Genomic DNA, 24,433 nt, shown 5'->3' with positions numbered 1-24,433 from the left:
GTGCTCCTGGGCCTCCAGAAAGGACAAGAGCCGGCCACCCTCTCCAGGCCGCCCGGTTGTGCGAATCCAACTCTGGCTCGGGCGGGGGAGGCCTCTGCTCCCCCGGAACTCTGCCAAGGCTCCTTGGTAGCTGCGTTGCTGGGTCCCAGGCAGGGCCAAGCGTGCGAGGCACACACCAGGCCCAGAGGCCCTAGGCAGTCTGCAGCGTCCGCACCGTTAAGGCTCCCAAGGGGCTTCGGTGGCATGGCCTGTCAGAGGCCAGATCAGGATGCTCAGACTTTATTGATGAGCTCTGACTTTCAGCACTTGTCCTAAGTCAGGAAGAGCCAAGTGTCCCAGGCGGCAGCTTCATTTTCGTCCTCCTTTCCTCAGCTTTCCCAACCCCATTTCCCTTTGCCAGTTTCTGGGGTGTGTCCCCCAATCCCAGGCCTTCATCTTCCCGCTCCAAGGCCCACACGCTTCAAAGGAGCTCCGGACAGTGCAGCTCAAGGCAGCCGCTCTCTCCTCTGTCACCTAAACTGCGGGCTCCGAGGGACGCCTTTGGAGTGTACTGAGGTGTATCCTAATCGTCCGGCATTCAACAAATGGACTTCTGGTGTGTGGTCAGAAGAGAAAAGCCATTTACTTACTTTCCTCCCTGGTTTTCTGGCAACAGCTGAACGGGAGCAACCTCCGTGGACTGGACTGTCCCAGGAGAGGGAGTCGTGGTGCGGACACCGCACCACCCAGATAACCGGTGACACACGCAGATATACCAAGAGCGCCGGCGGGGACACACACAGCAGAATCTCTCCCAGCATTGGTCGCCCCCCACCCCCCAGGCTTCCACCACTCCCCCTCCTCTCTTATCTTCCCCTCGCTTCCCCTCCTTTCCGGCGCCTGGAAAAGCAGCCGCACTTAGTCAACAAATGGCACGTGGGAGAAGTTGGTGAGTGTTTGGTGAGGACTCTTCAGGGCTTTTCACAAGAATCCTCTGTACACAAAGTAAGTGGCGTGTTTACTCGGGCCTCTCCAGCCCGGGCTGCGCCTCCGCTTCGCTGCGCACCGCGGCTTCCGAAAGGAGAAAGAAGAGAAGAAAGGGCGAGGGGAGCGGGGGTGGGGAGGGGAGACGGGCAGGCCAGGGAGGCCTGGGCTGGGGAGGCCGCCGATGTCGCTGAGTTCTGGGCCTGAAGGCCTCCTTCGGGCCTAGGCTTCGCTGAGCCACCGCGGCTGGAGTGGGGCAGCCAGGACCCAGGGAGGCTCCCGCCCCTTGTCTATTCCTAGAGGCCAGGTGGGCTTGGGTGCTGTGTGTCCTGAGACCAAGGCCAGGATGGGGTAGGCTCTGGAGGGGAAGGTGGACGGGGGCGGGGCAGGAGGCCACAGTGCACTGGATTTGGCAAGAAAGGACAGAGCAGAGCTGCAGAAACTTGCTACCTCCGTGGGCTGGGAGTCCTGAGCCCAGCTTGGGGTGACCCAGGGGGAGCTCGACTCCCAGCCCAGAGGCCTCCACTCGACCGATCAAGTTCACGGCCGCAATGCTGGAGGTGTTTGCTCCCGGTGCGCGCGGAACTGGGAGATGTAGGCGAGCGCCAGAGCCCGGGAGCGGGGGCCCAGCGCCGGGGAGAGGAGCCGGGACCCACCCGCGGAGCCGAAAACAAGTGTATTCATATTCAAACAAACGGACCAATTGCACCAGGCAGGGAGAGGGAGCATCCAATCGGCTGGCGCGAGGCCCCGGCGCTGCTTTGCATAAAGCAATATTTTGTGTGGGAGCGAGCGGTGCATTTGCATGTTGCGGAGTGATTAGTGGGTTTGAAAAGCGAACCGTGGCTCGGCCTCATTTCCCGCTCTGGTTCAGGCGCAGGAGGAAGTGTTTTGCTGGAGGATGATGACAGAGGTCAGGCTTCGCTAATGGGCCAGTGAGGAGCGGTGGAGGCGAGGCCGGGCGCCGGCACACACACATTAACACACTTGAGCCATCACCAATCAGCATAGGTGTGCTGGCTGCAGCCACTTCCCTCACCCACACTCTTTATCTCTCTCTCTCCAGCCGCTGACAGTCCATTTTATTGTCAATCTCTGTCTCCTTCCCAGGGATCTGAGAATTGCTCTTACACACCAACCCAGCAGCGTGCGTGGACCAAACTCATACGAGCAACTCCTTTAAAACACCGTCATTTCAAACCGTTGTGGTCTTTAAGTAACAACAACAGAAAAACAAACCCCCCAAAAACCAAAAACCAAAAAAACCCCAACCAAACAAAACTCTTGACAGGAGCTTTGACAACGAGCGAGGATGCCTCATCAAGGTGAGTCCGCTTCTTTCTTCTCGCTTTATTTTGATTGCAATATTCAGGCAGGTCTCCCTCTACCTCCCCCCTTCCTTCCTCCCCTCTCGCCGGTCCCCTCCCCCACTGCTACGCCGGGAGAGTTGGGCCAGAGAAGTTTCCACGCAGGAGCCCAAACTTTCTACTTCCAGCGAAAGCCCGTGTCGGAGGGCGACTGCCCGCGAGCGGGAGCCACGCAGGAATCGGGCCGGGCGACCGGCTCAGCACCAGCGCCAGTGCGGGTTGAGCTCGCAGGAAGAACCGAGGCTCCAGGCGCGGCTCTCGGCCCCAGCATCGCCGAATGCTCCCGGCCGGCGGGAGAGGATCAAGAGGCTCTGTGGTACCCAAGGCCAGGAGACGGCCGCAGAGACCAGCTACCGCCGCTGCTTTGTCCAGCCGGGGGCCCAGCGAACGCGCAGAGAGCGGGCGCGGCGAGGGAGCGCCGAGGGAGCCGGATCGCCGCGCCGCTGCCCTCCCGCCCTCAGGCTTTGTGCGGCTTTCGGCTCTAGCACCGAAGAGCCCGTGGCACTCGAGCGCCAAGGGGGCATCACGCCCGCCGCCGGCCGGAACGGATTCCATCGGCGAGGCTGGCGACAGAGAAAAGCCGCGAGCGAGCGCGAGCCAGCCGGGAAGGAAGCCACCAGGCCGAGGCCGTGGGACGCGCGCTCCGAGGGAGCTCGGAGCCGAGCTGGAGGACTGTCAGCTGCCATCAAGCCCCCAGGCTGTCGCCTCCAGCTCAACTTGAGCGCCGAGCTCGGACTTGCAAACTCTCCGCTACCGGGGCTTTCCCCAACCCTCTCCCCGCCCCCCCTCCCCGCCCTGCCAAAGTTAGGGTGTACCCTGTCCCTCGGCGCCCCAGCAATCGGTGGGTATTTGTCCTTGTCTTTGGGTACTGCCATTTCAACAAGTTTCGAGCTAGATAGTTTGCTTTTTTTTTGTACTCTGAATTCCCTGATTTTTTCTTTGTGTGGCCTTAAAAAAAAATCTATATGAAAGCATTGGTTTTTTTTTCTCGTCTGATCACATCCTCTCCCAACTAATTAGTCTGAGTAGTTTAAGAGCTTTTGGATTCTAAGACCCCAGGAGGAAAGGTGCCTTTTCAAAGTTCGTAAAGTTGTTGCCTCTTTCCCTGTGCAGATTTTTCTCAGTCTCCTTGCGCCATAATAGCCCTGAATTTTAGCAAGTGTAATTGGAGGAAACGGAGTTGAATTTCAAGTGGAAATGCTTTCTTTTTCGAGTGCTAAAACCTGGCCCTTCAGTCATGATGATTTCTGGAAAGTTTAAAAACAAAGTGAACGTGATTTTCTTTCTTTCTCTTTCCCGCATGCTCTCTCAAACTTTCTAAGCCATTTTGGATGTTTAAGTAGAACTTGGGAAGGTGGAAGAGGGGGTAGGAGCAGAAAATGGAATAAAAAGCAAAGCGCTCAAAAGCCTGGCAAGTTTACCGAGGAGAAATAATAGCTGTTGCCGTTGACATGACTTTTTTTTTTTTTAATAGTTGGTGACCTTTGCATATGTCTGAAGGCAGTTTGATTTGTTGTTATCTTATTTGGCCCTAGAGAGTAAAATTTTGTCATCCTAATTGCTAATTACTCGATGGCGGTGGGAGGGGGGGTCAGGAGGGCCATAAGTGAGTTCTCCCCTTCACTCCAGCTAAGGAGTTTGGGAATGAATTTTGAGAATTGAGTCGTTAAAACAACAGCAGTATTTGAAAGCTGAGGTTATGGGGGGAGGGGGCAGTGGTCCAGTGGTCTGTGGACGTTAAGACTTCTGAAGACTCCCTCATTCTAGATGTGGGTCTGTGGCTCCGCCAAGGCCTTACAAAGGTCCAGGCGGGGCTGGGGGCCTTGGACTGAGGCCTGGGGTCTGGCCTCTCTGAGAACAGCACTGCTTCCGGGAGTCGGTGTGCCGGGCTTCCAGGGTTGCTTTTGCACTAAGTGTTAACGATTACTTAAGTAATTAGATAGCTTCTTAGCCGAGTGGGGGGTGGGAATGGAGCAGAACCGGAACTTGAAATGCTATCACCTTCCCAGCTGCTTGGAAAATTAATCAGCTAGGCCTTTCAGGGATAAGCTAGGCAATTTTAAAAAATGGCATCAGGAAGGTACTAGCTTCGATGGGGCATGCGATTGTGATTGTGTGCAGGGTGGGTTTCAGAGTGCAGTTCAGGAAGTTTTACCCCTCCGAGCAGAATTCCACTCCCTCTCTCCCCACCTGCTACCTTTTGCTGCTTGAGTCTCACATAGGAGGGAGGGATATTCCCGTTGGAGTTGGGAGTTCTGCCTGCTCCCGGCATGGCTGTGGAGTTGGGGACTGAGAGACAGGAGGGAGGTGTTAAAGAGCCAACCCTCTGCTGTGGCCAGTATTTACTAGGTCACAATTGATGCTGAGAAAAAGTTCTCATCTTAGGTTCATTTTAATGGATTTAAGTTGCCTCCCTGCTAGTTAAAAATTAGATCATAAAAGGCCTTGAGGGGAAAATGTACTTGTTAGGAGGCTTTGCTTGCAGACAGGCAAAATTAATAACCATCACAGACAAAACAGGAAAAAAGAATGATGATGATGATGAGAGAGATGCTGTGACTATTTTATTTTACCTCTTTTTTGGGGAGCAAACCTCTTGAATGAGCTCTTTATTGTAACTCTCCCTTCCCAATTGAGCGCCCCACGGTGCCCTTGTATCTTTTTACAGCCCCTAACAACTCACACCAGTAACACAATTACCTCCAGATATTTGTAACAAGAAATTACTTTTCTATTTTCTTCACCTCCCAAGAACCTTCATTTTAGGGGAAGGTAGGGAGGGGGTGGTGGAGGATGAGCCTTGGGGGACCTGCACTGGGTCAGGACTTACAAAATGGGAAGAGTCCTGTTCCCTTTGTGAGTTGGTGAGTTGTTGGTAGGTTTGGTTGGAAGCTATGTTGCTGGTTAGGGAGTCTTGGTTTTGCTCTTTGGGTTCGGGGAAAGCCAGAGAATAGAAGCCATTGTTCACTGTCTGTAGGCTTTGTCGACCACGCTCACCCCCTCCTGTTCATACTTTTTAAAGCAGTGAGGCGAGGTAGATAGCGTGTGTCACAGTACAGTGAAAGGGGGGAAGATCTAAACGCCAAAAGAGAAGTTAATCACAATAAATGAGGTTTGGGGAAAAAAGTTGGGCTCACCACTTGCAAAGTCCCAGAAGGTCTGGGAGATAGAGAGGGGGGTGTTGACTGGGAAGGTTTTGGGGGGAATGAAGGCTAAAGGAATAACCAGACAAGTTCTAGGAGCCTTTGGACAACGGAGGGGGTGAAATTCCTTTCCAAAGGAGGCAGCTCCCCCAGACTGTCCAACCTGCCCTTGGGCACCACTAAGTTTTTGGCAGTCTCTTACCTCTAAACTTCAGGTATTAGGCTTTTCCTTATCCCAGTTCCTGACTCTGTTCCTTTTTCCACTGGTGGTTCCCTAGTTATCCTTTCCCTTTTCCCTGGTTCTTGATTTTTGCAAAGTGGGACTCCAACTGGGCAGATTCTCCAACTCTCCCAAGCCAGGCCAGAGCAGCCTTTCCCAAAGAGTTGAGATTGCTGTGGGAGGGGCCCTGGAAGCGTGGGTGCCATGCGGGGACTTAGGGTTTCATGGCAGAATGAGCCCTAAATGCATGTCTTGCACTGAGAGGGCCTCACAGAGCTCATCTTCCTGTGCTTCTGAGCCACATTGACAAACCTTTCTCTCCCTCTGTTTTGTCTTAGGGGGAAGACTTTAACTAGGGGCGCGCAGATGTGTGAGGCCTTTTATTCTAAGAGTGGACAGACATCACAGATTTCAGGCAAGTTCTGCGATGTTGCTTTTGGGTTTCAAAACCTAAAAGAACTGCAACAAACTATTTCAGGATACTTCACTGTAGTTCAGATGGAAAAAATCAAAACCGGGTCATCATTTCTTCCGATTAAAGGGTTAACTACTAAATGGTTGGATATAAACTGATTGGGAATATTGTAATACCTTATTTGAAGCCCAAAGGGTTGATTTTGCTTGCACTGGAGGGTAGAGCTAGATGACCCTCAGATCGCCCCAAGCGGTTGACTGGATCACTTTCTTTAAAAAAGGGAGGATTCTCTTGTCCAGGCCCCAGGTCCTCCTTGGTGGGAGTTAGGCAGCGCCCGGGATTAACTCCTGTTTTCTTGCTAACAGAGCCCCATATTCGAACCCCGTGGGACCCCGCGGCCCCCAGCCAGCGCCACCATGCAGAACAGTAAGTGCTTCAGGTCTTTTGCTGACTTCGGGCTGGAAGCAGCGAGGAACCACGGGTCAGGGGAGGGCGCAGAGGCTCTGGGCACCCGCGCTGGCCAGGTCGCCTGGCCGGAGGAAAAAGGCCCGGGCACCTGCGGCGGCTGCACCCCCTGTCCCCCCCGGCGCCAAGTAATAGCCCAAGAGGGGTTCTGCTGTACTCGATCCTAGAAGCTCGGGGGCTGGGCCCTACAGAACAGCCCGCCGGAGTCTTCCTTGCAGCGGTAGAGAAACCCCATCCCCCCAAATCCTGTAACTCACACCCCCCTCCCCGCCCCTGCCCGGGCTCTGACCCCAGGGAGAGGGGCTGGGCTGCACAGGGCGGGGCGACTGCTTCTCCTGGTTGCGCGGAGAAGGAGGAGGCCCCTTTGGGTTTAGCCAAGACTGAAACGTCTCCACCGACAGGGCGCGGGGCGGGGGGTGAGGGTAGGGAGGAAGGGGGTATGGAGGGGGGGCTTCCCTCCCCTAGTTACTCTTCGGGCAGCTCCTCCCCTCCCCACCCCAGCTATGGGCCTAGGAGGGAAGGGGAGCCGAATGCCCAGGCCTGTAGCGGGGTGGGGGGTGAAGACCGCGTGGTGGAGCTGTTACAGGGCGAGGGAGAGAGTAGGGCTCACTGGGTGAAGGTAGAGCATGGAGGCTGCCCCAGCAATTGGAAAAGCCCTGCAGCTGCGTAGGTTCTGGTTGTCCCAGGCCCACGGTGCCTTTGATTGTCCAGTGTTTGTGCCTCCCTTCTTTCCTCTGCCCAGGCGCCCTGGCCTGACCCACCTTTCTGGCTCAGTCTGTGGGTGCTGGTGTGTGACACGACTAGGCCTGGAATTCAGGCCTAGTAGCCTGAAGGCCCAGTGAAACTAGGCCCAGTTGAGGTTTGGAGTCTGCGCAGAGCTTAAGGGCACAACTGTTTTTCAGAGTGTGGAGAGGCCTAGGTCTTCTAGCAACCAGCCCTTGACCACTCACACAAATTTAAGAGGGTCTTCAGTGCCAGACCCATGTGTTCTGGAGAAGCTGGTCGCCACCTGGTGCCGCAGAGGTGGGTGGGTGGGTGGGCGCGAAGTTCAGGAAAGGGCACAAAGGTGCAAGCTTTCTTTGCGGCAAGTCTGTGCAGAACCTGCCAGACCCCGGGGTTTGGCCGGAGGCCCCGCCTTGGCGAGGCGAATGCCTTTGGCCAGGACTGGGGAGGCTGGGTTGTCCCCCTGGAGCTCAGCCTCCCCAGCCGCAGGTTCTCCGGTGGGCCAAGGCGCACAGCCCTGAGCGATTGCCGCTGCGGCCTGGCTGGCGGGCCCATAGGGGCACGGGGTCGCGGGCCGGCCCGCAGGGCTTTGTGCGGCTCATTCCCGGGTGTGCGCGAGGCGCGGAGCATCCAAATTGACACCATATGTTTTCCTATTAGATGCTTCGCGGTCGAATTCTAGGCGCATAATCATCGCCACTGGGCGAGAGCGCCAGCCGTCCCTAGGGAAGGGACACAATGATTGAGGCTTAACCTCTGAAGGGGAATGTAAAGCTGCGCTTCCTCGCTGCCATTTCGATGCTGGCAGAGGCGCCCTGGACCTGGCGTCTCCTGGGCCCGCACCCGTCCGCAGTAGCTGCGGAGGTGGCGAACACGTTATTTTTGCGATGGGGGAGAAGAAGGGAGGTTTAGGATTAGGTGGCTTCTCCCGCCTTGACATTCGTAGGCTGGGAATTGCACTGGCTATGTTATGTGTGAAGTTTGGACAGCCTTTCTTTTTCTGGGAGAGCCCCTTTCCCCAGGGATGGGACTCGGTAGCTGGAGAGGTTAGGTGGGACTTGGGAAGCAAAGCAAGGCAATAAAGGGAATTTAGGAGAGACCGCAAGCACGGGGTAGGCAGGTAGGCCTTGCTCTGTTGGAGAAGCTGTGTCCCCCGCAATGTCCTCGCTTGCGCTGGCTCCGGCTGGAGCCCAGATCCCCAAACGCCTGTCACTTCTCATCGAGTTGAGGCTCTGCCCCCTCCCTCGGTGAGCCCCCCCCAAGTCCCAAGCCCTGGGCTACCCTGAAAACGCGGCTCCCCTCGAAGGGGAAACGAGTGCAGTTCAATCTCGTCTGAGTGATCTACAAATAGGGACGGAAAGGGTCGTTTTATCACGGTCCCGTTTGTCGTGACGATGCAATTTCCCGGAGCGGAGCACTGTCACAAAGTGACAAGGCTGCCACAAGCGCCCCGACTGATCTTTTCAATTAGCCTTCCATGCATGATCCGGAGCGACTTCCGCCTATTTCCAGAAATTAAGCTCAAACTTGACGTGCAGCTAGTTTTATTTTAAAGACAAATGTCAGAGAGGCTCGTCATATTTTCCCCCCTCTTCTATATTTGGAGCTTATTTATTGCTAAGAAGCTGAGGCTCCTGGAGTCAATTTATCAGGAGGCTCCAAGGAGAAGAGAGAAGAGAGGAGAGGAGAGGAGAGGAGAGCCGAGCAGGGAGCCACGTCTTCTCCTGGGAGGGCTGCCCTGTAGAGTCGGGCTGCAGGTTGGAGATTTTTGAGGAAGAGGAAATTGGGAACTGGCTTTATTTGTGTGTCTTTGGTTTCTGAGGAGGGGGGGATACAGGGCGGTGCTCACTCCCTCGCCCTTTTCCCTAAGACCAGACAATGGGATGAGGTTGTGAGTTACAAGATAAAGGAGGGATGGTGGACACTGTGATGGGGTCTTTTCTTTTCATTTTCTGGTTTTGATTTTTGCTAATATCTGTCCTTGGCTGATGGGGAGGGCGGAGTTCAGCTGCGGAAGTGGCGGGTACGAAGACTCTGGCTCTCCGCCCCACTTGCGGCAGGCGGACCACTCTGCTGGGCGCGGGTTCTGACCCTAATGCCTGCGGTGGTGGCGCTGAAACCCAGTCTGGGGTTCACTAGCTATAAATTTGTTCTCTGGTTCTACTTTACTCCTCGCCCTTTCCTTCTATTAAAAAACAAAACAAAACAAAAAACCAAAACCCTGTGTGTGCCAGCGCCCTCGCCAGAGTTTAAGATCATGACGCAAATGTTTCCGGACTTCAGAGTCCAACCGAGCTGTGCAGGGCTGTGGGATTTGCTTTCACTGTTCCAACAAGGCAGAGACTTCAGTGTGGGCACTGTAGAAGCCAGGTTTGGGGAGACACTCAGTGGGAGTCTTTGGGAGGAGACTTTTAGAATCAGTTGTTTGCACCTTGTGGGTCCAAGGCGGCTGGCGTGCTTATGACAAGGGAAGTGAGCTGGGGGCACTGCTGGGTGATGGCGTAGTGGGGCATGTGTTCTTGTTCCTTATCCTGGTCTCACTCTGGAGCTTCAGCAGTCCAGGTGGCTGGAGCAGACTGTATTTGGGGCTGGGCTGCCCAGTGCCTTGCACCGCTGGTGGTCCTGTTGTCTTAGGTTTTATGATAGATACCAAGGACCTGATCACTGAAGTTGGCACAGGTTGGCAGGGAGCTGAGGATGCATTGTGGTTCTCCTTTCTCTTTTTTCTTTCTCCTCCTCTTTCTTTCTCCTTCTCCTCCTCCTCCTCCTCCTCCTCTTTCTTCTTCTTCTTTCTCCTCCCCCCTCCTTTTTCTTCTTCTTGCTCTCCTCGTCTTCCTTTTTCTCTGTTCTTCTGTCCTCTCCTTTCTTCTTTCCTCTCCTCTTCCTTTCCTCAGGTCACAGCGGAGTGAATCAGCTCGGTGGTGTCTTTGTCAACGGGCGGCCACTGCCGGACTCCACCCGGCAGAAGATCGTAGAGCTAGCTCACAGCGGGGCCCGGCCGTGCGACATTTCACGAATTCTGCAGGTGATCCTCCCGGCGCCGCCCCATTCGCCGCCCCCCGCGGCCCTCCACTATCAGCGCCCTCTCTACATCTCTTACTGTAAACGCTGCTAATTATGGATCCCCACCCTCACCCACCCCAATCCCTTACCTTCCAGCTTTCCCCTCTCCTTCTACCATCCTTCCCTACCTCTTTCAACCTGAGCCAGTTACATGAGATAATTCATCTGCTAAGAAAAAAATTGTGTGTGATTTTTTTAAAAAATCTGTTTTCATTTGATAAAGACATTCGTTGTGGTAACAGTTTATGAACTGTAGGGAGCTGAGTTACATCTCCCTACTCATCCCATGCTTATCTCGGATTTTGAGAGATTTGTTTGCATTCTTCATACTTATGAAGAATATATATAGATTTTTAAAGGCAAATGCTATTTACCCCTCTCTAACTCACATTTGCTCATCTGGGCATATTTTTAAGAAAAAAAGTTAAAGTTCAGTTTATTTTTCCCCTTTGCTCTTTAAAACACAATACCACTTTAAGCAAGGTCAGCACAAAAACAATTAATCTGACTTCGTTTTGATGCATCTTCAGTGTTTAGGAAAAAACAGTTTAAAAAATTTTTTTGAATTCTTTTTTTTAGTACAAAATGTTTGAACGTGTCATCATATTTGTAGTTTTTAGGGCTCCAATTGTAATTTTAAGAAAAAAAGCTCTCTACAGTAAGTTCTCGTACCATTGAAGGTATATTTTTGTGTTATAGACCCATGCAGATGCAAAAGTCCAGGTGCTGGACAATCAAAACGTAAGCTTGTCATTGTTTAATGCATACTTAAACAATTTTATTTTTGTCTTGAAATTATTAATAATGTGATTTTCTGTCCACTTCCCCTATGCAGGTGTCCAACGGATGTGTGAGTAAAATTCTGGGCAGGTATTACGAGACTGGCTCCATCAGACCCAGGGCAATCGGTGGTAGTAAGCCGAGAGTAGCGACTCCAGAAGTTGTAAGCAAAATAGCCCAGTATAAGCGGGAGTGCCCGTCCATCTTTGCTTGGGAAATCCGAGACAGATTATTGTCCGAGGGGGTCTGTACCAACGATAACATACCCAGTGTAAGTTCACTGAGAACATTCGTCTCCCCTGTGCTAAGATCCACGCTGTCTTCCTCCCATCTTTATTACCTTTTATCATCTCCTCTCTCTCTCCTCCCTCCCAGTGTCTCTCTGTCACTGTCTCTTCTCCAATTCAAGATTCACACGTGTCTCCTCTCTACTTGGGGATATTGACCGTCTGGAAAATGGGAGTCAAATGTGGGGATTTGGTCACTTCATTTGCATGCTGCAAACCACAGGGCAGAGGTGCTGGAGAAAGGCACTTGAATCAAGAAGGAAAATGAGATGAAAACCAGATTCTAGCTTCCCCAAAGGCACCTGCCTGAACCTTCTTTCAGACATCATACATCCATATATGCTCTAGTATAAAACCAAATAAAATGAAAGAAATCTCTAAACTAAATCTTTTAGCAGGAAATCTTTAAACAAAGCAAAGGAACCCTGTGAGTTAGGTCACTCGAGACACCTAGAAAAGGTGAAAGACCTCCTTTCTCCTCCCAAGTGCCCCACATTATAACCCAACTCAGTTACCTTGCCCAAAATGATGCTACCATTCTTTCCATGATGTAGCTGCAAATCCATTCACTATGTCAGGGCGGCTGGAAGTTTTGTTTTTGTTTTTAACGTGTTGAGAGCCATTCTTTAAAGTGGTGGGCAAACTGAGATGGAGACTTAAGACCGGTGACTGTGTCTTCAGGAGATGCTGCCATTTGGTTTGATTTTTGATTTGATTTGCAGGTGTCATCAATAAACAGAGTTCTTCGCAACCTGGCTAGCGAAAAGCAACAGATGGGCGCAGACGGCATGTATGATAAACTAAGGATGTTGAACGGGCAGACCGGAAGCTGGGGCACCCGCCCTGGTTGGTATCCGGGGACTTCGGTGCCAGGACAACCTACCCAAGGTAAAACCCAAGCCGCCATCCTCCCAGTTCGCCATACCTGTCTCTTCACCCCCACCATTTCCCTCTTCTGTGCCTAGAGGATATAGTAGGGGACTGCCTTGGAAGGCCTGGACCACATGGACTTGGTTGTATGTAGCTTTTGGTGTAGGTGGTGTTTGTTGAACCATCTTGGGAATGTGAGGGCTATGTATGTCAAGAGTAGAATGAAGGTGGTGTGTGTGTGTGTGTGTGTGTGTGTGTAAGTAAGAGCAAGCCGGCATGGTGCCCTATTCAAAGTTGACATTAAAATGCACAGAGAGCCCCTTTGCTGTAGAAGTGTGACAAGTTAACACACTGACAGACTGCGAGGTAAACATAATTGTATCATTTTGCTTTTCGCTGTAATTGACAAATTATGTGACTTTGAGACAGCCATGCAGGGCCGAGTGGAGGATAGGGAGCAGGAAGTGGTGGTCTCCAAGCTAAATCACGGCTCAAGACCCTTACTCATCCCCTCTTCACCCTTTTGGGACCCCAGTTCTCACTCTCTGTAGGTGGTGACTAGTTAGAAGGGGTGACTGCAGGGTGCCCACCAGCATTGGGGCAGGAAGGAGGAATGGACCTACAAAGTCCCAGGCAGGATCTGTGAGAAGGGATGGATGAAGAGGAACGGGTGGTGGAAGGGGGTCCATTAGCTTTCCTCTTTCCCCTCGCACCGAGGTAGCTTGGTCAAGAATAGGAAACAGTTTACTCGGAAGATTAATCGGTATTTGTTGTCCTCGTGACAAGGAGATAATATGCGGGATAATGGGACGTGGCGTCTCACTCCCGGGAGCACGACGGAGCCTGGGGGCTCTGGGCCGGGGGTGGCCGCGCAGGGATGGCTACTGGGCTGCCCGCGCGTCCGTGCGCTCGGATCGGCTCTGCGGGTCCCGCGCCTCCACCGAGCAAGGCTAGAGAAGGGAAAATCGGTAACAGTATGCGAAATATCTGGTACAAAGGATGCTTCTGTCACTCGCAAGAATTTGTTATGGGAACAATCCTGTCGCTCTGTAATTGCTCATTAGAGAACGTTTTGTTTCTCATTAAGGCGACATGAATAAGCGTCTAGTTGAAGGAGACAGCTGTAGAAATGTTCCACAAGAGACCTCTGGACACGATTCGGCACCAATTGCCAATTAGACATGTCAGTTTTAAGAGCAGAAAACAATATAGGACGGACACTGGGAAGATAGGGAGCAAAGCTCTCGCTTCTTGTTTCCCAGCGCGGCCGCTTGGCGAGCAGACGCCTCCTGACGCTCAGGGCCCAGCTCCCCTGCGCGACCCCGCCCTCGCGGGCCTCGAACCCGCGGCCTCGACCAGTGAGTGACCCAGCGGGGTCTAGACTACCCCACCCCGCTTGACCTCTGAAACTGTAGGATCCCCACGTGGGCGCATTGGACACATCCAAGTGACGCTTGAACTTCGCACTAGCGACCGTCCACCATGTCCATCCCTCGGCCCCCAGCAATCTGAAGTCTTGCTGACCCCTCCCCTACCAAGAGTTCCTGGGGAGGGCGCAGGGTGCAGTTGCCCAGGCCTGGGAGAGCAGAGTACACAGCCTCTACCCCAGGGCTTCCCTGCGCGAAGGCTCACGTTTGCTGGGGGCGTGGGAACTGGACACCCCCTTCCTGATTCCAGGAGCCGGTACAGAAGTCGAGGGGCAGTAGCTTCCACCAGAGGTGGCGCCCGATTTGGGTAGAATTCGTCCCAGAGAAGGGGAGGGTGGGAATCGAGAACATAACCGCAGGGGCCTGGTGGTGACAGTTGGGGCAGGAGGTGGCGCTAGTCCAGGCACTTAACTTTTAGGCGCCTAGATGCTAGAGATTTCTGGGTCTTCGACTGCCCGCACGTCCACGCCGTCCTCTCCCCACCCCATGGCCCCCAGCTCAAGTGCATTCTTCCGCAGGCTCCCGGCCACCGCCCGGGTTGCATGGGGAGAACCCGTGGCGCGAACCGAGCTTAGCAGAGCCGCGGGCGTGGGGGCCGCGGGCGTCGGTGACGAGTTGCGGCTCGCGTTCTGGGGAATCCTTCGGTCTTTTGGCGCTAAGAAGGTCCCTCTCCCTCCCTGGCCCCCTTTCTGGCCCCCTTTCCCGTCCCGGGAAGCTGATGTTAGGTTTTAAAGAGTCCATTACTCCGAAAGCATAAGGCGAGGTTAGGTCTCAGAGGGAGACAAATATGGTTTCCATCTGATCAGTGCCATGCGGCCGTGAATAAAATCGTGACGACGTGGGCTGACAACAACAACAGACAACTCTATCCAGCCCCAATTCTCCAGCGATTTGGTGGTTTTAGGGATCACGGAGACACTTTTTCTTATCTCCTCCCCTCGCCCCCACCCCCATAATACCCAGGCCCTCTATAGGATTTAGTCAGTCTCTCTTTCAACAGATGCTACAATGTTTTGATCCGCGCTCCGGAGCTGAAAAGGTGCCGCAACCCGGTTGCTATCTTTTCTTGCTTGTTTTCCGCCTCACTGATTTAGACACTAAGAAACTAAGGAATGATTTTATTTCCCAGCGTCTCCCCCCCCCACCCCTCCTCTCTTCTCCTTCTTCCAGGAAACAAATCCTATCCCCAGCGTCAGATGGTCCCGGGGCTGGGATAATGGGAGGCGCTTTCACTCGCCTTCTCACGGATTAGGCTGAAGGTGGACGGCCACATTGAAGGCGCCTTCTTTGCGCGGCTCCGAGGGGGCGCCTTTTAAAGAAGATATCTTAATTGTCTACCACTTAGGTTTATCATTGGGGGATTGAGATCCGACTTCTAGTTTTATTTTGTTAAAAGGTTTAAGGGTTGGAAGGTAAATCCACTGCGGGGGGCGGGGGGCGGGGGGCGGGGAAGAAAAGGTGCCCAGCCCTCTCTACTCTCACTGCCTGGCTGCAAACAGTTACTACCTTTAGAAAGCAGCAAACAGATTTTCAGGGGCGCACACTCGCTTTGTAGGGGCGTGGAGGAATCCTACAGGCACGGGTTTCTTCTAGTTGGCTCGAATTCCTCTTTTTTTAAAATTTAAAATCTAGTTCCTCTGTCCGGTTGACTTTTCTCCCCCAAATGTCAGTTCTCCAGCCAGTGCAGGTCCTAGGCGCATAACACGTGTATGCATGTGTAAGTGTGTGTGAGCTGTATGTGTTGGAGAAGAGAATATAAATATAAATCTCCATGCTTTAAAATTAGATGACTGTCAGAGAAAGAAGCAAAGGAGAACAGAGAATGCTGTCTGCTGGGTTCTGAGAGAGACTCCCCCACCGCCGCAGTTTTGTTTAATCAGCCAGAAAGGGATGGGGAGAGTCCTTCTGGAAGGCTGAGGCTTGAGTGACCATCCCAGGGAGGTGGGGACCGTGTTCTCCCCAGCGGCCCCCGCCTCCCCAAGTGGGATGGTCGCTGATTTTTGTGTTTTCCAAAAGCCATAACCCATGGACCCTTCTAGTTGGCCCCAAAGTGCTGTTTCTCATCTTCTTCATTCATCAAGCCGAAAATAAAGGGGAGGGGAATCACTCTTTATTTCTTCCCCTGAAAAACACTGTGAAAAGTTATCCAGAAGCTTGGGGCAGTAAATTAGCACACACTTGTGCGTGCCGCCCCGTGGCCCTCCCCTCCCCCGCCTTTCTGAAGCACTGCAAGACAGTCGGAAGGCGAACCGCGTCTGTTTACTGATTCACCCTCCCTCGTCTTCCTTTTCCTCTATCTCGTTGGACTCTCCTATCTTTTTTCCCCTCTCCCCATTCTTCTCTGTCCTCCATCTCTTTGGAGCCCTCTTCCTTACTTCATCTCTCTTTGCTTCTCCTCCACCCGTCCCCCACTCTCTCCCTTCCCTCTCTACCCCCTCTTCATCCTCCCTCCTTCGGTCCTCCTCATACACCCAGCCCTGGTCCCCACCCACCCTCCCTGCCTCCCTCCACCCCCTGCCCTGCCCCCCCTTTCGGCTCCCCCCCCAGCCAAGCGCCCTAAATAGCACTGAGGCGCCCGCTCCTCGGACAGTGATTAATGATAGCAGAGCAGAGGGGTTAACACACTTCGCTGAAAAGTCTGTTGACTGGGCTTCTTGTAACACAATGTGGCCCGCTGCACGCCTCAAGAGAATCCTTTTGTTGTCCGTGCTCATTGTGGCCTCAAAATTCTGCCCACGAAAGTTTGCCAACGCTCCTGCCCCAGGAGTTTAATAGTTTCCCTTACTCGCGGAGCATTGTGTCGCGTTGAAAAGCAGTCTCTCGCTATTCAAGTGTTGGTGGTCATCTCAATAGATCTCCAAGGGCCCATATGGTGGCCAGTGCCGATGAATCCGCCTGTTTAAATGGGGGAGAAAGTTGGGGTTTTAAAACATTTCAAAGTTCCTGAAAAGATCCCACTAGATCCTGTCACAATTCCCTGAACTCTTTGAAGGCACTGCCTATTGTCTCTTGGTTATAAATGATATTCCTGGCCAAGTCGATTCCCACCGAGGCCTCCTAGAGGCCCCTGCCCCTCCCCCGCCCCACTCCCACCCCCACCCCACCCCCACCCCCAACTGGCCAAGTTTCTAGGACTTGAAGGGAAGCAGTCCCTGTTGATATCCCTTGGGGGCTTTGAGACTCAGGACCCAGGGCCCATTTGGCAGTGGTCCCAAACCCAGCCAGGAGGCCTTCCCTTCCAATAGGCTGTGGCCTCACAGGCAAGGTGCAAGGCAGAGACAGCTAGCCCAAGTGCACATCTCACCCTCCAGGCAGCAAAGGAAAAACAATAAAACTTTCCCCCTGTTTAATGATAGAAATTACATTAAAAGTGGTGGAAATGCCCTAATTAAAAATGTACCACTTAAATGATATGCCAAGGATTCAGCTGCAGCATAGCATATTTAGCTAGTTAGTGAACTCTCTACTATTTCTTTTTTAAAATTACACGTTAAAAATTTAAAAGAAATCTTACTTTTCTCTGGTGCAACACATTACAAAGAATGGACAGTCCTTTTATCTAAATATAAAATTCCATTTTCAGCAATTATAGCCTGTTCTTGGTGATGATATAATTACAGCTGTGCTCGTAATAGGTGTCAAGGCAAAGCACACTCATACAATAGTTGAATAAAACTGCGGAACAATGCAAGCACTTCTAAATTCACAACCTTTAAAATGAAATTGACTGTGCAGAATTCAAATAAAAACTAGATAAATATTTTTTTAAAAAGATTACAAGCTTGGTTTGGTTTCTTAATAGCATTTTCTACAAACCTATCAACATCTAATTGATTAGATAGGAATTACTGATTAGCGATCAGCTGAAATCTTGAACATCACTCTTCTATTTTCCCAACATGGCCATAGGTAGATACATTCTGGAAGGAAGGGAACTGGGAAAGGCATTTGAGAAGTCAGGGTTACTTAGGAAAGATCATTTTGATTGGAAACTTTAGTGCTTGCTTTGTCATTCAAAGAAATGGCACTTACTGAGCATGTTGTCAAATCTCTTCATAAAAAAACGAGAGAGAGGAGAAGGTGGTCAGGTAACCAATGTTGTCATTCATGAAAAGAAGGCTGACAGTTACCTTGGGAATATTTAGGTGACACTCAGACCATCCTGCTCTTGGAGTGTAGACTATACTAGGCCCCTTTTTGAGGCTCCCAGTGAGTCCAAATTTCTCTTAGTGTCCTGTTCTTTTTGTTCCAGATGGCTGCCAGCAGCAGGAAGGAGGGGGAGAGAATACCAACTCCATCAGTTCCAACGGAGAAGATTCAGATGAGGCTCAAATGCGACTTCAGCTGAAGCGGAAGCTGCAAAGAAATAGAACATCCTTTACCCAAGAGCAGATTGAGGCCCTGGAGAAAGGTGAGGAATTTTTCAAAGTACAGAAGCAGTAAATCAGCGTAAATGCCACATCTTCAGTACAAAGAGCTAAATTTAGCTAGGGCCCTTTACATAGAGGACTGAAAAGATTTCTTTTTTTCTTTTTGTCTCCCCCCCCACACACACACACTCTGGGCATCTTTTATAAGTGTATGTGTGTTTCCGTGTTTTCTTCTTCTTTCCATACAACAATAATTCAGAGACTAAAAGTCTGATTTACAAAGGAAAAATGATGATTTGGCTATTTCAGGTCACTGAATGTCATTCCAAAGAAAACTGAACTTGATTCTGGTGGGAAAGTTCTTCCAAGCACAGTCAACACACATAGTCAAGTTGTTTTAAAGGGAATTGGTTGGAGGTGATGGGTGTGGGTGTGGTATAGGAGACAGGAACCAGCTTGATGCAGGGCTTGGTCAACGTATTTTGTGTAGTACTGACACAACGTGTACAATAACTTGCTTTTCCAGAGTTTGAGAGAACCCATTATCCAGATGTGTTTGCCCGGGAAAGACTAGCAGCCAAAATAGATCTACCTGAAGCAAGGATACAGGTACCCAGGGGCCATGTGGTTTCATGCTTTGTTATTCAGAACACTTGGCTTTTCTGGAAACAAAGGCGTTTCATTTATGTAACTAGTATCAGGTTCGGTCTGCTGATACTCTGCTGCCAGGGGGCCAGAAGGGTGGCAGTGGAGGTGCCAGGGGCGGGGCTAGGTGGAAAGCAGGCATAGGGCTAACCTGTTTCATCAATTTCCAGGTATGGTTTTCTAATCGACGGGCCAAATGGAGAAGAGAAGAGAAACTGAGGAATCAGAGAAGACAGGCTAGCAACACCCCTAGTCACATCCCCATCAGCAGTAGTTTCAGCACCAGTGTCTACCAACCCATCCCACAGCCCAGCACGCCTGGTAACTTGAAATACTACCACTACCAAGAAATGTGCTTAAACCTGTTTGCCCTGGGCTCTGACTCTCACCACGATGACCTGCTGTTTCTCTCTCCCTGCAGTTTCCTCCTTCACATCTGGCTCCATGTTGGGCCGAACAGACACCGCCCTCACAAACACATACAGTGCTCTGCCACCCATGCCCAGCTTCACCATGGCCAACAACCTGCCTATGCAAGTAAGTGAGGCCAGCTGCCTGATGCAGGGGGTGGTAGAAGGGAGCAATGGATAATGGCTTGGGCTTGCCTCTTGGGAGCCGGTCTCACCTCAGTGATTGGCTTGACCAGTCAAGTCTGAGACAGTCAATCCAGTCTTCTTCACTTGATTGATTCATGCCTTTCAAAAACAAACATCAGACCTGCTCTGTCAAGTTATTCTGCTTGATAATGTGGTGGTGAGGCATTTTTCAGATACCACCAGTGAAACTTGTGCCAAAAAGGTGAAAATAATACTGGTGTGTTATGAGATAATGAGAGATTAGTGTTATGCAATCTGCGTTTATGTGAATATGTTAGTATTGATAAATCTAGACTGCAAATGCGCTCTGGGCATTATTTAGGGTGTATGTGATAAGCTAGTGCGGAAGAAAAAGGAATTGGAAATGGGGTTTGCATTTACACAGTGAGATACACTTACCATGGTAGAAAAGCTAGGTTTTTTTCTCTTTTTTTTGGTGGTATTGGGGTTTGAACCTGGGGCCTCATGCTTGCTAGGCAGTCACTCTACCACTTGAGTCACTCTACCAGCCTTCTTTATATCTGAAAATAAAAATGTAATAGGAAGTATTAGCTGGAAACTTAGTGTGTACTGTCCATAAGTGATAAGTGTGTGGCATTCCTAGCAGCCTGGAAAGCTTGATGCTACCCACCAGTGCAATAACCTGCCCGTCCTTAATTTTGCCTAGAGTACTGAGCAGCTTCTGCATTGCCAGATCTAAGACGAGGTTAGCGCTTAGTAATGTAAGTTGTTAGGACAGGAGGGGTGGACTGGACTTTTGGGGCTGGAAGATTCTTTTTTTTTTTTTTTTAATGGGACAGGGTTTGAACTCAGGGCTTCAAGCTTGCAAAGCAGGCACTCTATTGCTTGAGCAACACCTCCACTATTTGCTCTGGTTACTTTGCAGATGGGGTCTCGCAAACTACTCTCCCAGGCTGGCCTCAAACTATGATCCTTCTGATCTCAGCCTCCCAAGTAGTTAAGGTTATAGACATAAGCCTAATGAGAATGGATTCTTGATGGGAAAAAAACAATCTGTCTTGTAGTGGGCCTTCTTTAGTGGCTTTCCTAGGTCTCCTATTTGTATGACAATTAGAGATGATGTGTGGTATGGGACTGGCCAGCATAAGCCCCTGCTGGAAACAGTTCTGGGGTTACCCAGATTGTTTATTCTCCACTGAACATCTTTTGCTGGGCTTTGAATCCAGAAAACAGCAAAATAACTATTTCACAGTCTTCAGACTACATAGGAACAGCTAGATAAGCAGCTTCAGAAGAATTATTTCCATTTATTTTCATTGCATCTGGGTATTCTTGGCCTTACTATAATTGATGTAAATAAAGGGATTAACAGCTCATTCCTTAGTGTTACTATAACTGCCTTGGAATTTTCCAGAAGTCAGGTTGCCTAGAAGAAATGGTTGTAGGAATTAGAAACCAATGCAAGCTGACATTCTGGCAGGGCCCTCTAGGCCTGTTTGCCTCTTTGAACTTAACTTTAATAAGGCCACTGAATGTCTTGTTCAGTTTTATACATAGTAGCAATGTCCAGGTTTCTGTGAAGATGACAAAATATGTATATGAGAGAATAATTTGAAACGGTTAAGTAGACACTCCTGTTTTATTAGGGTTGTTTCCATACATAGGCAGGTATGTTGGACCAATTTTTTTCAAACATGGACTTAAAGATTATGCCATTCATACAGTTAAAAACGTTCATGCATCCAAAGAAAACCAAACCAGTAATTTTACTGTTCAGAGAAAACTACTCTTTGAATTTTGGAATTGGGGGAAAACTGCCCATCTGTTCATCCTGTTGAACAAAATCTTCAACCATTTTGTAAAGGGTGGGGTCTTCCTCTGAACCTTCTCTCATGGGGTCTGGGATGTTAAATTTCTCCCATTTGCACAGTAGTGCTGTCACCTCCCTTGTTGCTGGCTTCTATTAAATCGTCCCAGGTTTGCTGCCCCAGGAGAGCTCCAAGAGGGGTTTTGCCCCTGGTTCTGCATATTTCTTATTTAGTTACTAGAAAGGTTTATCTCCTCAACATTACCATCCTGAGTACTTAGAGGGTAGCAACCCAATTTTATGGATAAAACTCAATCAGGGATTCTGAATTTATTAGGAAGTCACAGCTAATTCTCAGACTGTGGATGAGAGTTATATTTACTGACACTTCTGACCACTTTAACCTGAGGTCATTAGGATCTGCCTCTAAAAAGAATCTTTAATCTCATAAGTCCAGCTGTGAAGGGTTCCCAAGGTCCCTACACCAAGAGTTCCTCCCACTGCTCTCTGCCTTAAAGCTTGAGATCTGGGATTTGGGGTCACAGGGTTCTCAAATTGATCCAGATTTGCAGGGAGAGGGGATGTGTTCTAATGGAGGCCCTCACATTACGGTTTCTTTAATGATGTGGTAGAGGCAAAAGAAGAAAATGGACAAAGTACTATTAATGTATGGACAGTGCCAACATCTAGCTGGATGTGTTTGAATTTACAGTGCTGTAGATGTTTGGTGCCTAGACAGTCTTACTCTGGCTGTGGAAGGTGGAAGCCCAGTCTCAGATCTGTCATACGAAAGTTCAGTGCCTTTCACGAAGGCATTGTTAATGACCAGTCTTGTTGGCAGAGGTCCTGGGGAGGAGGGAGCCTAGCCTGGCCATGTGGTTGTATGATGTGCTTCTCAGTAACCACAGCGTTGCCTTTCTCCTGCAGCCCCCCGTCCCCAGCCAGACCTCTTCATACTCCTGCATGCTGCCCACCAGCCCTTCAGTGAACGGGAGGAGTTACGACACCTACACACCCCCGCACATGCAGACACACATGAACAGTCAACCCATGGGCACCTCAGGTGCCACCTCCACAGGTGAGCTTCACTCTCTGCGGGCTGCATGGGGGAGGCCTTTTCGGCTTCTTCTGCCAGCTTATCTCCCAAACTGCACTCACAATTTACTTAAAAACCTCTTGGACTTGTGTGCCCTCATTTCTAGGAAAAACTGACCAAAAGGGAAATTCAGTTAGGGTAGTTAGTAACTAGACATCATACAGACAAAAAATTTTCCTGAATGTGTCATAGAAGTTATATATGAAGATGAGGCCTGAGACTTACGTTTTCTTTCTTCTTCTTTTTTTTTTTTTCCCCCGGTACTGGGGTTTGAACTCAGGGCCTATACTTTGAGCCACTTCACCAGCTCTTTTTGGTGAAGGGTTTTTTTTTTTTGAGATAGGGTCTTGGGAACTATTTTGCCTGGGACTGGCTTTGAGCTGCAATCCTCTTGATCTCTGCCTCCTGAGTAGCTAGGTTTATAGGCATGAGCCACTGGTGCCCAGTGAGACTAAGTTTTCTGAGGATAGATTATTAGCAGAAGCTCAACAGCGAGGGCCCTCTGAGCTCACTATGGGTGCTTTTGGAGATGTCGCCATCTCCTAGTTCCTCTATGCCTTTCATTGCAACCATCATCTTCCAGAGATGATTATATGTGAGTACAGCTCCAAACATACATATAAATAGAGGTTTTCTTGTGGGTGGAGGGACTCGGAATTCAGGAGGTGTGTATAAGCAACATGTTGTCTAGTTTCCAAAGGTGCTGCTTTTGCTTATGACAGATGAAAAATGTCAGCAAGTATTAGAGATTCTTATTAGTTTATAAACTCATACTTCATGCCTGACTTGAATACCTACACAGCTATTTCTTCCATCCATTTATAGGACTCATTTCCCCTGGGGTGTCAGTTCCAGTTCAAGTTCCTGGAAGTGAACCTGATATGTCTCAATATTGGCCAAGATTACAGTAAAAAAAAAAAAAAAAAAAAAAAAAGGAAATTGTGTTGATTGAGTCAGTGACTATGTGGACACAACAGTTGGGCATTCAGGAGAGGAAAATGGCTGTTAGAAGCACTTCATTCAGCAACTGTGTCCTGTACTGGACATCTGGGGATGGACTTGAAACACGGACCTTTGCATACAGAAGGCACCATATCACTTGGAACAAATCTTCGTTTTGGTATCCAAACTTTTATTCATTTTGGTGTATTATTTGTAAATGGGCATTTGTATGTTATAATGAAAAAAAGAACAACATAGACTGGATGGATGTTTGATCTCTGTTGGTCATGAAACTGTTTAAAGAAAAAAAAAAAAAGGAAACCATGATCAACAAGATTTGCCACGAATTTAAGAGTTTTATCAAGATATATCAAATATTTCTACCCATCTGTTCATAGTTTATGGACTGATGTTCCAAGTTTGTGTCATTCTCCTTTGCATATAATTAAACCTGGAACAACATGCACTAGATTTATGTAAGAAATATCTGTTGGTTTTCCAAAGGTTGTTAACAGATGAAGTTTATGTGCAAAAAAGGGTAAGATATAAATTCAAGGAAGAAAAAGTTGATAGCTAAAAGGTAGAGTGTGTCTTCGATATAATCCAATTTGTTTTATGTCAAAATGTAAGTATTTGTCTTCCCTAGAAATCCTCAGAATGATTTCTATAATAAAGTTAATTTCATTTATATTTGACAAGAATACTCTATAGATGTTTTATACACATTTTCATGCAATCATACATTTCTTTTTTGGTCAGAAGTTAATTGTTCTTAGATATAGTTGTATTACTGTTCACAGTCCAATCATTTTGTGCATCTAGAATTCATTCCTAATCAATTAAAAGTGCTTGCAAGAGTTTTAAACTTAAGTGTTTTGAAGTTGTTCACAACTACATATCAAAATTAACCATTGTTGATTGTAAAAACCATGCCAAAGCCTTTGTATTTCCTTTATTATACTATTTTCTTTTTAACCTTATAGTGTGGTGTTACAAATTTTGTTTCCATGTTAGAATAACATTCTAAACCAACAGTTGCTTTCATACATATGTTGTCTTACATCCTGATGTTCCTTAAAGAAAATCCTTACAGATATCAAACATTGGAAATGTATTAGAAAAATACTTCACTTAAAGCTGTGTGCAGTCTGTACCCATTTATTCCTACAACTTACATACAAAATGGTAACATTTCCCAGTTAGCCATTTAATTCAAAAGCCCCAAGTGTAGAAATAACTCAAAATGCAACAAGCTATTAACCAGGAATTGTGTTTTGAACTAGGCTGGCATTT

General features: G+C 49.5%; 1 protein-coding gene across 5 annotated transcripts; it reads left to right on the top strand.

Moving 5' to 3' along the window:
- Positions 1-1,763: 1,763 nt before the first annotated feature.
- On the top strand, positions 1,764-24,077 carry Pax6 (paired box 6). Of its 5 annotated transcripts, XM_074043656.1 has the most exons (14): positions 1,764-1,876; positions 2,074-2,288; positions 6,032-6,108; positions 6,474-6,534; positions 9,288-9,406; positions 10,191-10,321; positions 11,195-11,410; positions 12,149-12,314; positions 17,976-18,134; positions 18,620-18,702; positions 18,909-19,059; positions 19,160-19,275; positions 22,030-22,180; positions 23,024-24,077. In XM_074043656.1, the coding sequence occupies exons 1-14, from the start codon at positions 1,865-1,867 to the stop codon at positions 23,107-23,109; spliced, it is 1,743 nt and encodes a 580-aa protein (XP_073899757.1). In that variant the 5' UTR covers positions 1,764-1,864; the 3' UTR covers positions 23,110-24,077. The 5 variants fall into 5 exon arrangements, with proteins under 5 accessions (XP_073899757.1, XP_020019188.1, XP_020019182.1 ...); XM_020163599.2 differs by lacking the exons at positions 1,764-1,876; positions 2,074-2,288; positions 9,288-9,406 and adding an exon at positions 11,059-11,100 and having other exon boundaries at positions 6,030-6,108; positions 11,195-11,209; XM_020163593.2 differs by lacking the exons at positions 1,764-1,876; positions 2,074-2,288; positions 9,288-9,406 and adding an exon at positions 11,059-11,100 and having other exon boundaries at positions 6,030-6,108.
- The last annotated feature ends 356 nt before the right edge of the window (positions 24,078-24,433 follow it).

The sequence above is a fragment of the Castor canadensis genome, chromosome 1 (genome assembly GCF_047511655.1).
Source record: "Castor canadensis chromosome 1, mCasCan1.hap1v2, whole genome shotgun sequence".
Classification (NCBI taxonomy): domain Eukaryota; kingdom Metazoa; phylum Chordata; class Mammalia; order Rodentia; family Castoridae; genus Castor; species Castor canadensis.
This window is presented reverse-complemented; position numbering and strand designations above follow the sequence as displayed.